Source organism: Durio zibethinus, chromosome 17, assembly GCF_047325235.1.
Source record: "Durio zibethinus cultivar Kanyao isolate XHJ-2024 chromosome 17, ASM4732523v1, whole genome shotgun sequence".
NCBI classification, from domain to species: Eukaryota; Viridiplantae; Streptophyta; class Magnoliopsida; order Malvales; family Malvaceae; genus Durio; species Durio zibethinus.
Window position 1 is genome coordinate 24,140,018 of NC_143178.1, and position 13,423 is coordinate 24,153,440.

A 13,423-nucleotide genomic window follows, 5' to 3' on the forward strand; every position below is an offset into this window, starting at 1 on the left:
TGTGACATTTAAATATTGACGTGAATAATACATGACTATTATAAGATATGAGATTTGATTATTACGTGTTATTTTAAAAAAAATAAAAAAGTTTTTATAATATAAATTTTATAAATTTTTTTTATTTTTTTAAAATAACACGTAATAATCACATTATTATTACATGATAATTACGTGTCATTCAAGATAAATTTAAATATCACATCAATGTTATTTTAATTATATTAAAAGGTTAAAACAACTTAATACAAAAAAAAATAGATATTTGATTAATTTTTTTTAATTTAAATATCATATTAAAAAATTTACAATAATTCGGATATTAAATGAGATATTATCCTTTAAAATAATTTAACATCTATAGTAAATTTTGGGTTGAAAATTTCTATTAGTAAAAATCCTTGGTACAAGTGAAAATATTAAAGATAAGGGGTGCTAAATAGAAAATAAGAAATATTGTCACAAACCAAGCCGAGCACAGGGTTTAAGGGTTTTTCTCCGCCACCGTGTTCCACGCAAGGACTCACAATCATCCGTTTAAGGTTTAACAACAAAGAGTAGAGGATGCCTCGCACGACCACCGTCAAGTGCCCAGGCTGTCCTCCGTTTCTAGCCCTGACTTTCGATGCCCTTGGTCTCATCAAAGGTTTTGATTTCTATGATCCTAATAATTCATTCGAACAGCTGAAATCGTTACTAATTTTTTCTTTTCATTATCATTGATGAATAGTAATCGAAGCTCGAGGAGGAGTTCCCAAAGTGGTAGATAGATGGGGTGAACCTGACGCATCCAAATGTGTTCTTGCCGCTTCCATTGATGACCGCAAAACCGATCCAGTGAGGTTTTTTTTTTTTTTTTTTTAAATTATTATTATAACAAAAATAAGTAAAATGGGTGTCAAGAAATGTTGGTTTTTTATTCAAATTTTGTCTTTTATTTTATTTGCAGTTATTAGGTGTTGCAAGAAAAAATGGTGTGGTGAGTAACCTTCCTTTTTCATATCTTGTCCTAGTAGTTCCTGGCTCTAGTAAGATTTGTGTTGAATTTTTCTTTGCCCAATATATACTTCAGATTGAAGTACTTAATCCCCTTAATGGTGAACTTTTGGTTACGGTTTCCGATTTTGGTAATTCTAGTGCTAGACCTGAAGATGATGCTATTGTTGGTCTGCATTTATTCAGAAGACAGAGACTGGAGTTAACATCCAGGTATAATTGTATTGTTACTAGTTTTCAGATTTCTTTCAGTGTTAAATGAAAATGAATAAGGTTCCTACTCCAACCTCTGATTCGGAGTAAGCTGTGGTTACAAATTATTTCTGTTTTTCTTATTTATGTAATTTTCTGTAGATACTGACATAGATGGTTCTTGGTAGTTACAAATTCCTCAACTTACGTAACGTTGTTGATCTCTATAAATTGATCATTAGCAGATTATGCACTTTACTCACATGTACAACAAAAGGAAATGCAAGTGTAAAAACTGTTGATATATCTGATTCTCCAGAAGATTCTGGTGCCTTAAAAAAGTGGAATGTATGTGCCTCTGGTAATATCGCATGTTCTCAAGTGGATGGAAGTGAAAACTATGCCTTATTTGGGGGGTGAGTGTTTTTAGGTTGTATGACTCTGTACATAAGTTTCCGAGTTGATTTTTATCTGCATTTGTTGATATGGTATCTTCATACTCAACTGGTTTATTGTTAGTTTGCTAAATAAGATTGATTCTTTTCTAATTCAGGAAGTGTGTTGAAGTTAATATGCGGGATCTTGACAAATGTACTAACATTTGGACTGCAAAACCTGTGAGCCTTTTCAACCTCTCCAATTTCACTGAAATAAAATATTTATCTTTTAGAAACTTATATGTTTTCATTTATCTTTATACATCCTATATTGGACAGCCTCCTCTGAACAGCCTTGGTATTTTTACCCCTACTTGGTTTACATCTGCAACATTCCTCAGCAAAGATGATCACCGTAAAGTTGTGGCTGGTACCAATAGCCATCAGGTAATCTCTTGTAGCCATCTGACTGTCCTTGAACGTTTATACTGACATGTTAATATAACTTTGATTGTGCAGACGGATATACATTTTTTGGAATTTTTCTTTCTTAATGACTTTTAAACTTGATTGCATATTGCCGGTTTCTAAAACTATTTTTGATTCTGAAATAGTAATGCATGTTGGTTCAAGATATTCACAGATTTATTTCAGTTAAATGTTGGGAGCTTGGTTTTCAAACATTTTTAGCTGTAGCTTTATGTTTCTATGATTTTATGGGCAACAACTTATTGAATTTGAAAGAACATGAAAAGGGCAACTTTTTGAACAATTTTATTTGGAATTGTGACTATGGTTGAGGTGAAGTCTTAGTTCTGTGCCAGGAATATGGGATTGAGTTGTTATCAATACATTGCATCATTTTTAGTAGCTTTGTATCGATTTGTGTTTCCTAGACTCTGGATAGTTTTTTTTTTTTTTTATGGACTTTCTGTTGACAGGTTCGCCTCTATGATGTTTCTGCTCAACGAAGACCAGTTATATCATTTGACTTCAGGGAAACCCCTATAAAAGCAGTTACCGAAGACCTAGACGGTCATACAATCTATATAGGGAATGGATCTGGTGACCTTGCTTCTGTGGATATTCACACAGGTATTAAATTGATTCTATATGCTTGTTCTGCAATACTTCTGCATTTTGCATTTCTGATTCTTGGTAGGTCATCATTCTTCTGGAAGAGTTTAAGTTGACTTTTTCTTTATACTGGAGTTTTTTTTTTCCTGGTAAATTTATTGAAATTTTTGGAGATCTAGGTCGGAATTTACACTTCTATGATGGTTGCGTGTTACATATTTTATGCTGAATTGTCCCTTTTGACCTAAATCTAAGCAGTTTGAGGATTGCCTCAATTCAATATTGTCTCCATTAGAAGTAGGCTTAAAGTGTTATTTGAGTTATAAATCTGTAACATATTATATTCACGTACATCTTACCCTAATCACTTGGTGAGAACGGTGGCTTATTCTTTATTTGTTAGCTGAAATTGCACTGTTTAACTATCTCTAGTCTACTTGTGGTTTCAATCAATTTTATTAGATGCTTCATTGCCAAAATTCAAGACGGGTTATGTACCTAAAGGAAAGGTAGATTGACTTTCCAGTTTCCTGTAGAGGATCCGAAACAAGTAGAAACTGATGTCCTATTGTTGCATCTGTTCTTAATTGACTTTTCCTTGAATGATTCGAGTTTTGTTTTTCCCTCTAATTCTGTTAATAGTGGAAGTATTTCCTTATAGGTAAATTGTTAGGATGCTTTTTGGGGAAGTGTTCTGGAAGCATTTGATCCATTGCCCGGCACCCTGAACTACCTGTGATAGCATCATGTGGTGAGTATATTGAATGTTTTGTTAAACAAAAGCTCTTCTAGTGTCAAGGATACTCAGAGTGTTAATATTACTTCTGTAGCCTGTTTTTGCGCACATATTCTTCACTTTTGAGTTGGGAAGTTATTTTTTGCAAGCAGTTCATATGAATAATAGTTAAGGTCTTGCAGATAATTTTGTCACTTCAATAGCTAGAAAGGGAAGAACAAGGATTTCTAATGTGTCTTAGATGATTCTCAAAGCTTCTATTCTTGTTTTCTCCAAACTTTTGTCATGCTATCAAGGTTTTATTTCCCACGTCAACTTTAAATATATTCATCTTTGCTTTTTTGAAATTACTTAATTTGCAATTATTAGCTTCTCAGCTTGATCTGTTACCAGTTAAAGTTGGGTTGCTTCTTTTTTCTTGGTGGGGTGGGGTTGTCGTGCTTACTTTTGATTGGAGGAACAGAGTTTCTTAAGCTTATGTTTGCCCATTATATTTTTGGCGCTAAATTTTTTTATATGTACAACAAACTGACAAACTTGTATTTTCTAGGTTTGGATAGCTATTTGCGCATTTGGGATATAGGAACAAGACAACTTCTTTCATCGGTAAGTTCTATTCAGCAATAGAGAATTAAAAAGTTCTTGCATGTGGTTCCTAAAGTTGCATAAAAACACTGCATACCAATTCTTTAACTGCCTACATTTTTTGGGTGCAGGTTTTCCTGAAGCAGCATCTTACAAAAGTTGTTTTTGATACTAATTTTACTGAAGAAGGTAGCTTATCTCCTTGGAATCATTAATGTTGACAAAAGCTTGGTATCCATGTTCTGTGTCACTGCTTGTCAATACGGCATGTTCTTGTTTTCGTTATGGGTTTTACTGCATTTAGTAAACAAGTGAAGTGTAGGGATTGCCCTTTCAGTTATGAAAAAAGCGTTTTAGGTTGTCGGATCATCACCATAAGATGCCAACTGTCACAATCATGTGATTCATACCATTACTTGGAGGTGGAAAATCCTAATGCATCTAGGCTCAAATACAGAAGAAAGGGTTGCAGTGGATAATTTCCTAAAGGTTTCTGTTTGTCCTCTATGCTACCAGATGAAAACAGTGTTGCTCAGTGAAGAGTTTGAAAAAACTAGTACTTTTTATTTTGGCGATTAATAGAAGGATTAGGTGAATGTGGGGACGTTGGAGCCATGCAAATAAAAATTTTATGATATTAGGTAACCATATTGCCTTACTGAGAATAACTGCTAATTTCAATGTCATTCTCTTATTATATGCAGAAGTTAAAACAGTATGCAACCGATCCGGCACTGCATGAATCACAGAGCATAGCTGAAACCCAAACTGCAAATGAAACAGGAAAACTGCCTACAAAAAGAAAGAAGTCATCGAAAGAAGATACAGGGAGCAAAAAGAAGGCATCTAAAGAAAAGGAGGGAAGCAAGAAGCTGAAATCCAAGAAAAGAAGCAAAGGTCTAAAACATGACCTTGCTGATGATGCATAGATAAGTTATTGCTTAAACACTGGAAAGCACTGGTGTCAGACCACAATGTAGATTGTGACCAGGAAGGCATGGTAATGAAGCACGCGGAAGATTGTTGAAATTTATGCATAGGAATGCGTTGCCGTATGGCAGGTTCAACGGAAAACGTGTAGGAATGTATTGCTGCAAGGCTGAATATGGGCTAATCCAAGAAAAATGCAACCTAGGAAGTGGTACAACCTTATTAATGGACTCCCTTGCTTATGGTTTTGATCGAGTAGAAATCAAACCGAATAGCTTTATCAGAATGCTTTTGAGTTGGATTTCATGCATTGCATAGATATTACACGATCATTAAAGCTACCTATCTTCAGCTCAATTGCAGTACAAGACATTGTTTATACATCCTTGCATATTAATGGTTGGCCAAATTGATTGAAAGTCAACAGTTTATTAAAAAAACATGACACCCAAATCATCTGACAGTGCTTATAGAATTACAAGCTATTGTTCCTTCCACAGGTAATGACAGAGGGCAAATCGAGATTCACTTGACAAAAATTGGCTTAGCAGTCAATGAATGCGAGTTGATTCAAGCAATTCTTTATACGGTAAGTTCAGAACAAATTCTTCAAGGATCACAACAAAAATTGCAGAAACATGATATGGAAAGAATAGCAGGAAAGAAAGCTGCTTTACTGAGATGAGGCTTCCTCTTTCTTTTCTGACAAATACCTAGACAACATTATAAACTACGTTAGATCTACTGAAACTTGTCTTTCACTACTCGAATCGATACAACTTGAAATAATAGCTACTATAACAAACCATAACTACAAATAACTATGTTACAGAAAGTTGGCTCAGATATTCAAAAATTATTCTCTGATATGGTGGAAATTATGGAAAACATAAATGAATAAATATGAACTTACCATGCTTCTCTAAATTCAAATAAACAATGAGTATAATAGTACAATTACATGGTTAAAGCAGATGCATTAGTTTCCCAAGTATTTGATCATTTATTGTTCATAAACTACAGAGAATGTAAGCGAATGTAAACATTGTTTTCATGTCAGAAATTTAACTTTGACGGTAACAAGCTGAATCTATCCTGGTCATTAAATTGTCTGAAAGTACAGTGCATATGATTTGGTCATGACCTTCAATATTTTCTGAAATTATATATGTGACAGGATTCTTTATACCAGAATCAAATCTCCCACAAGCATTTGTAAAGATGGTAAGCAGAATCAGCATAAAACAGAGAAAGGACAACACGGTTGGGTAAAACAAGACTGGAAACCGAATGGCAATTGCATAGAAAAGAAATTAGCTAAATGTGAACTAAAACTCCGTAATTACCCCTGAGCTCTAGCCCAACGGGAAAGTTGGTAGAGTTGTACTGTCTCATTTGAAACATGGCATGCCAGCAGTAGATAGTTTCGTGGCTGTACCATCCATGCAAACCTCATGAACAATGCGGAATAGACACACATTGCTGCAAGACCAGAATAGAAGAAAACAATCAGAAACTTGGTCAGATAACAAATACCAAGAAAAATCCATGTCTTCTTCAAACTATATTTTATTTTTAACCTGTTGTCATGTTGCCAGAAATCATTTCTGGGGGCTTCTTCATGTCCACCAATCCCTGACAAATTCATCAATAATATTCAAACATGAGTCATGAAGCACTGAATCTTTCTCAGATCCATCATAATTTTGTTCAAGGGAGAACAACTGAACGTATCAAAAGCCTATATTAGTATAATCTTAAATTGATTGTAGTTAAGCATACAGCAAGAACAAATCCCCAATTGGCAACAGGCCCCCAAAAGTGAGTTGTTTTTGGACCAACTGGACTGTTCAGGAATGCTCGGAAGGAAGAAGCCATCTGTAACAAATGCTGCTCAAAGTAGCTCTGCAACAGTTGAAGACTTATAAGTGGGAAGGGAAATGAATTATTACAAATTATCAAACTCAACAATAATTAAATTCAGTTGCAGATACTAAAGGTTATATGGACCATTTGAAAGTATTCCCACACATATCATTATAGAAACCAGTCTAAATATTCAAACAATCCTCAGCAAACAACAAAAATTATGCCTGGCTTCCATCTCAGCCTCACCATTGGCGTCTGTCCACCCCATGCCACCTCCTGGACAATTTTTATCCTTTTCAAGAGTCAAACTCTAGAAGTCATTAAAGACTCTGCTTCGTTAAACGATGCTATGCAAGCAAAAAGCTTGGCCTTAAGGTCTAAGCCATTAACCTATTCAGTTGTTGTAACCATCATACTTGAATAAAACCAGTTCATAAACGCATAAATTAATAGCAAAGCTTTCAGCTTGAATGGTTCTTCACATAATATCAGAGTCTCTTTGACCCGTGAGACTATGCTTAAATCAAGCTACCAAACTCAACACAACATTAGGCAAATGCAGTTTAGAAATCAGAAGAGTCGTAATTGTATAAGAACATGGAACTGAAAGACAAGACACCCTCGACAAAAAAAAAAAAAAAAACTTCATATTTTTGCCAAAGACAAAAAAAAAAAAAAAGATAGCCAGTCATTTCAACTTGTCAGGAAGTGCCAAAGATTCGAACGTTAAGGTAAAAAAAAGTGCATGTTAAAAGAACTGAATCGAAGATCAGGCCACGATTAGCTAAGAATATCAGTAGATCACAGATCAGACGGCGACGTGAAGATGATGATAATGATGAAGTGTGTGTAGGTATGAGCGAGTAGGATTATTAAACTGAGTACCTTCGTAAAAGAAGTCGCCGGCTAAGTCAACTACGATGGGCGATTCCGGTGAGGGGGCTGGCGCAAGAAAGAGTGGACGATGAAATGTTTCGTGGAGAGAGAAAGCCAGGAATTTGATTTGGGATCCTTCTCTCTCTGTACGGGGAGCTGTCATCCTGTGGGATAGGGTTCAGTAGAGAGTTTACTGGTTTTTGACACGTGGCTTAGAATGATCCTTACATCATATTTAGCCACCGTCTCACAATTTTTTTATTATAATTTTGTAAAATATTCATCACAATAATATAAATTATATAAGATACATAACTTACAAATATAAATTTTATTTAATATTTTGATAAATTTTTATATAATTTAAAATTATAATTAATTAATTACATATATTAATTATAAATAACATATTTTTTGTTTTCAATCATTTGGATAAATGTTTATTTGAAGTTTTTTATATGAGAGAATTAGAGTATGACATTATTAATTACATAAGATTATGTTTGTTAAAATTGTCATGATTTTAAAATATGATATATTTTGATAAAAATAAATAAATCCATATGGTTTTGCTAGATAACAACAAATTAAATAAAATGAAAATAATGAAAAATAAATATAAAAATAATTATATATAAAGTTGAATTCAGAATAATAAATATACTCATTAATTTATGTACACAATTAGATTATAAAAATAAGTATTTTTTGTCTTCAAATTTTATGAATCCATTATCTTTTAAATTTGATCGTTTTTTTCTAAAAAAAAAAAGATAATTAATTATTTTTTTGAAATAAAATCGAATAATTAATCAACTAAAAAACATAATTTTTTTTTTTTGGTAAGATTATCAAAGCTATTCATTTCCAATGGATTTGTTTCAACATTTTAACAAAAAGCAAACTCATAACTGTCCATTAATGTAGATCATTGTTAGAAACTGAAAAACACTGAATATAATAGGTAACAACAAAATTACCTATTTTGGGATAAATTTGATAAGATATTGATGCTGGAACGTTATTTGGATAATCATGAAAAAGATTAGAAGTCTAATGTCAAAAAATAATAATCTTTTCTCACCAATCAAAATGAACATATGATTGGAATATTGTTTCATTCAAGGTTGTTACATTGATATTCTTAGCCAATAATGAACATTAAATTAGATTTATTGTTAGATGGTTTTGATGGTTTCTCTTTAATATAAGAAAGAGGTGCAATCCTTGTATTTTTACACATCCAGTCTTCATTTCATAAAACCCAAGGCTAAGACACCTTCATATCTTGTCTTCAGGAAGTAACTGAAACTTTGTCTATACGTGTTAAAGAAACAGCAGAGGCTACAAGGTCAAGAATGTTGCCAATTTCATCACCTGGGAATTGTCAGCAGATTCTGATCAGGATCTCTGCCTTTGTTTTGCTTGCCTGCTTGTCTGTGAATGGCAAAAGTTAGTCCAGCTTTTCTTGCTTTTCTTATGGTTTTTGTTTTTACTTGTTTTGTCTCTAACACACTAAAATTTTGATCTATATGCAGTAACTCAAGCATCCCAGAAAAGGGTAGATTCAGCTTTATCAAACTCTATAGAATATTTGAATGTCAAGAGATCCAACTTTCCAAGTGATTTTGTTTTTGGAGCATCAACTGCTGCTGCTCAGGTGAGCTAAATCCGATGTCACAGAATATCAAATGATATATGAAGCAATTAAACTGATTCAAGTAATAGTATTTCCCTCTTATAACGATAACACAAGCGATTAAACTGAGTGCAGATTGAAGGATCAACGAAATCTGGAGGGAAAGGGCCGAGTGTTTGGGACCAATATGTTAGAAAATTCCCAGGTTGGCAACATGATTCTTTGTTGTTTATTATACTGGCAGATTACTGGAATCTTGATAGCAGCTAAAAATTTGGATTCTCATTTGAGATATTTATGGTTTTCATGCAGAGAAAATTATAGACAAAAGTACCTTGGAGTTAGCCATCGATTCATATAAGCGCTACAAGGTTACACATCTCTCATCTTAGGCTTTCAAGTTTTCATTTGGTATTTCAGGCTATCAGGATTTGGTTCTGATCACTAGAACAAAGAATCCGGTACTCTATCAACATACTCGCATTTAAAGAAATGGTAAATATATTTGCAGGAGGATGCATTGGCTTTGAAGGACCTTGGACTAGACGCTTATAGATTTTCCATCCCCTGGACCAGGATTTTGCCTGGTAATATTTTCTTCATCTAACTCTTTGTTTTTTTGGTTCAAAAGTGAACAAAAAAGGAGAAGCATAGTTAACTACTTTACAATTTTTTTCCTGTAGATGGAACTTTGAGGGGTGGAATAAATCAGGAGGGTATCAATCACTACAACAGTCTCATTGACGAGCTGATCAAACATGGTATTTTGGCTTAACTACAATTAAGTTTAGAAATTCTTTTGTATGGTATTTTGGCTAATTCCTTTTTATGTTTCATCAATTGAAGGCATCAAGCCCTTTGTGACACTAATGCACTTTGACTCACCGGAAGCCCTTGAAAACAAGTATGGAGGCTTCTTAAATCACACTGTCGCGTAAGTTCCACTCTAACATCTAGTACTGTCCAAGGCTCCATTAGGGTGCGTTCTGGGAGCATTCTCACCGAACCAGAGAATGCATTTTAGGATTGGACTGTCCCAAATTGAGCCTTAAGTCTATGGCTCTATCCAACTTGTAATTAGTGTAGTTCATGGTCGCTGATCTATCATCAATGTGTGCTTTCTCTTTTCAGGAAGGATTTCAGGGACTATGCTGAAATTTGTTTTAAAACATTTGGAGATCGGGTGAAAAATTGGATTACAATCAATGAACCGCTAATTATTGCTAAATTCGGGTATACCATGGGAGTGGCTCCACCAGGTAGATGTTCAGATAGAACAACATGTCCTGAAGGTAATGCAGCCACAGAACCTTACGTTGCTGCCCATAACCTTCTTCTTGCCCACGCAGCGGCTGCGAAGCTTTACAAAGAGAAGTACCAGGTGACTGAGCCATAGAATGCCCTCTCTCGGTTTATTTTAGGACCATATATCTGCTTTTATATATACATGTTTACTTATTGTTTGAATTTGGTTGGCCAGGCAGCACAAGGGGGGCAAATTGGATTGACCCTTGTTGGACAGTATAGTGAGCCCTATTCAAACACATTGCTTGATAGAAATGCAGCAAAAAGATCCATGGATTTCGAGTTGGGATGGTTAGTAAGATAACTTTCTGATGAACAATTTCCCAAGTAATTTATCACTTTCCACTTGACAGTGACACTCACATAAACCAGTGATTGAATGCATTGTTGTCTTGTCGGGTGGCTTCCAGGTTTATGGAACCACTGGTGCTAGGAGAGTACCCACTAAGCATGAGAAGATTGGTGAAGGACAGGCTACCAGTTTTCACGGCAAAAGAGAAAGAGCTGGTCAAAGGATCTTTTGATTTCATTGGCATCAACTACTATACCTCAAGATATGCTAAGCACATTCCAATTAATCCACAAGCTGCACCAGTGAGCTACTTGGTAGATCAACATGTCAATTCCACAGGTAACGTTAAATTCATCTTTACTGAAATAAACAAGGGCTTTTATTCCTCTGAAGGATGATGCTGTGTTGTTGTGGCAGTGGACAAAGATGGAGTTCTTATTGGTCCAAATGCTGGAGGGAGTGCTTTCATTTACGTTTATCCCCAAGGGCTGTACAAACTTTTGAAGTTTATTACGGAGCACTACAATAAAAACCTTACAATCTACATTACTGAGAATGGTTCGGAAATCTGGCTCCTCCATGCTTCCTTTCTGTTGAATTCTTAGACACTATATTTAGTTATCGCTAATACATCTGCCTAACCACTTTGAATAGGTTTTACGGAGAAAAATGACGACAGCATTCCAATTCCTCAGGCACTAAACGATCAAGATAGAATTGAATTTGTTCAGAAACATTTGTTCCAAATCCGCACGGCAATCAAGTGAGTTTTTTTACTGTGTTTTTACATGTATTCATTCTTTTATATCCTTCACACTAGCTTAGAAAACTGACCAATGTGCTTTATGTTGCCTATTACGCAGCAATGGCATGAATGTCAAAGGATATTTCTATTATAGTTTATTTGATGACTTCGAATGGTCAGAAGGCTTCACCATCCGCTACGGACTTTACTATGTTGATTTCAAGAACCTCAAGCGCATCCCCAAGAAATCTGCTAAATGGTACCATGATTTTGTACAAGGTGACAGAATATAAGCATGCCAAAGATCAAGTTTACCATGGTTATGGCAAATTTATACTATACATTCGTCAACAAAAAGAGAGAAGAAAGAAAAAGGACTCAGCTTTCTAGTTGATAGCTTCCGTAAGCTCCTTGTATCAGCCTTCCAGTATATATCATTGTGCTGTATGTAATTGTAGATTAACTTCTGCAATTTATGTTGATGGACAAAGAACTCTATGTCACAAACTGCTGTCATTATTGCTTCTGAGCTCAGTTCGAGCCTAAAATTTCATAGAGATTATAGACATGATCTTGCCTCATGTTCTTACACTTTCCTTTCTTAGTACCATTCCATTAGTTGCTATATTTTTCAGCAATGACTATGTAACTTGCTAAATATATGTATTTAAGAAAAAAAAATCTGCTTCTAAATTTCTTGGAAAAGATAGATCAAAGCACAAGTGGAATGATATCATTATACTCAGGATTCCTTGATCAACGTTGGACAAGATGGAAACTGGATCATGCTCTAACAAAACAGCAAAGGTTGAATGGCTTAGCCAATCACTGTAAGCCACTATGAAAATAGAATGAACAAAATGCTATACAGGATTTTAGTGTAAAGGAAAAAACAACAAATGCTTTTCAGATGTTTTACAATCAAATACTGAAAATTTGTATATTAGAGTAAACAAATGCTTTTCATTGTTTGATCCAGTAATTCATGTATTCGTGTCATATAAATATTGATAATTCATATATTCGTATTATGTTTTACAAAAAAATAACATGTCATGATTCGTGTCGATATGAAAACATGAAATACATTTTTTTTTATTTTATTAAATTTATTTATGATTTTTTTAAAATTTTAGATTATATTATTTTCATATCTTTTATTTATATAATTATCATATCGTGTCATCATATTGTATTTAATATTATCAAATTTAAATATAAATGTATGTGTGAGACTTGCTTTGTGAGTGTGAATCGAGGCATAAAAGTTTACTTTGTATCTTAATACAAGCTTTTTCATGTCATAAAAGAGTGTGTAAATATTAATTATATAAAATTTTACGATTGTTAGAATTACCATGGTTTTAATAAATGATGTATTTTGATTAAAAGAATTAAATTCATATGGTTTTCGTTGGATAACAAAAAAGTTAAACAAAATGAAAATAATAAAAAATAAATATAAAAATAATTTTTATATAAAGTTGAACTCAAAATAATAAATATGCTTATTAATTTGTATACACAATCTAATATCTAATCATATATATATATATATTACAATATATATGGTTATCAAATAATAATTATTGACGTGGATGCTTACGTGGACAGCTTTTTTTTTTTTTCAATATGTAAGATAATTCTTAAAATTTTTTATTATGATGATAAATAAGATTTTTATTAATTTTAATTATTTATAAAAAATATATTTTAAAAATTATTTAATTATCTAAAATTTTAAAATTTAATTAAAAACCAATTTAAATTTTAATGAAATCTTTTTCTCCTATATATCACCTAA

The 13,423-nt window shown here is 33.4% G+C and overlaps 2 protein-coding genes and 1 pseudogene across 4 annotated transcripts; 2 read left to right on the forward strand and 1 right to left on the reverse strand.

The window, feature by feature from the left end:
* The first annotated feature begins 453 nt into the window (after nucleotides 1–453).
* On the forward strand, nucleotides 454–5,179 carry LOC111284849 (ribosome biogenesis protein NSA1-like; annotated as a pseudogene). The gene is made up of 12 exons (XR_016329389.1): nucleotides 454–646; nucleotides 731–837; nucleotides 950–979; nucleotides 1,073–1,209; nucleotides 1,434–1,604; nucleotides 1,742–1,805; nucleotides 1,905–2,012; nucleotides 2,507–2,660; nucleotides 3,304–3,393; nucleotides 3,929–3,984; nucleotides 4,095–4,152; nucleotides 4,669–5,179. The product of XR_016329389.1 is annotated as a ribosome biogenesis protein NSA1-like (transcript).
* A 46-nt stretch (nucleotides 5,180–5,225) lies between these two features.
* LOC111284856 (mitochondrial pyruvate carrier 1) lies at nucleotides 5,226–7,803 on the reverse strand. Of its 2 annotated transcripts, none has more exons than XM_022873906.2 (5): nucleotides 7,648–7,803; nucleotides 6,676–6,798; nucleotides 6,474–6,528; nucleotides 6,240–6,375; nucleotides 5,226–5,606 (listed from the first exon to the last, which is right to left on the reverse strand). In XM_022873906.2, the coding sequence occupies exons 2-5, from the start codon at nucleotides 6,769–6,771 to the stop codon at nucleotides 5,567–5,569; spliced, it is 327 nt and encodes a 108-aa protein (XP_022729641.2). In that variant the 5' UTR covers nucleotides 6,772–6,798; nucleotides 7,648–7,803; the 3' UTR covers nucleotides 5,226–5,566. The 2 variants fall into 2 exon arrangements, with proteins under 2 accessions (XP_022729641.2, XP_022729651.2); XM_022873916.2 differs by having other exon boundaries at nucleotides 5,303–5,606; nucleotides 6,676–6,771; nucleotides 7,648–7,793.
* Nucleotides 7,804–8,707: 904 nt separating this feature from the next.
* On the forward strand, nucleotides 8,708–12,329 carry LOC111289760 (beta-glucosidase 24-like). Its single transcript, XM_089746688.1, has 13 exons — nucleotides 8,708–9,090; nucleotides 9,177–9,298; nucleotides 9,413–9,482; nucleotides 9,590–9,648; nucleotides 9,789–9,864; nucleotides 9,961–10,038; nucleotides 10,124–10,211; nucleotides 10,409–10,658; nucleotides 10,758–10,873; nucleotides 10,993–11,213; nucleotides 11,292–11,432; nucleotides 11,529–11,637; nucleotides 11,738–12,329. Exons 1-13 carry the CDS (start codon nucleotides 8,997–8,999, stop codon nucleotides 11,910–11,912), a joined length of 1,599 nt encoding a protein of 532 aa, XP_089602814.1. The 5' UTR covers nucleotides 8,708–8,996; the 3' UTR covers nucleotides 11,913–12,329.
* The last annotated feature ends 1,094 nt before the right edge of the window (nucleotides 12,330–13,423 follow it).

What these genes read in the sequence shown, in the direction of transcription:
- LOC111284856 (XM_022873906.2), bottom strand. Translation starts at nt 6,771, where the DNA reads ATGGCTTCTTCCTTCCGAGCATTCCTGAACAGTCCAGTTGGTCCAAAA. An exon ending in ATTGGGGATTTGTTCTTGCT is followed by an intron (nt 6,529 to 6,675) that starts GTATGCTTAACT and finishes TGAATTTGTCAG; the next exon opens with GGATTGGTGGACATGAAGAA. An exon ending in CGTTGGGCTAGAGCTCAGGG is followed by an intron (nt 5,607 to 6,239) that starts GTAATTACGGAG and finishes AATGTTGTCTAG; the next exon opens with GTATTTGTCAGAAAAGAAAG.
- LOC111289760 (XM_089746688.1), top strand. Translation starts at nt 8,997, where the DNA reads ATGTTGCCAATTTCATCACCTGGGAATTGTCAGCAGATTCTGATCAGG. An exon ending in CTGGACCAGGATTTTGCCTG is followed by an intron (nt 9,865 to 9,960) that starts GTAATATTTTCT and finishes TTTTTCCTGTAG; the next exon opens with ATGGAACTTTGAGGGGTGGA. An exon ending in TTCTTAAATCACACTGTCGC is followed by an intron (nt 10,212 to 10,408) that starts GTAAGTTCCACT and finishes TTCTCTTTTCAG; the next exon opens with GAAGGATTTCAGGGACTATG.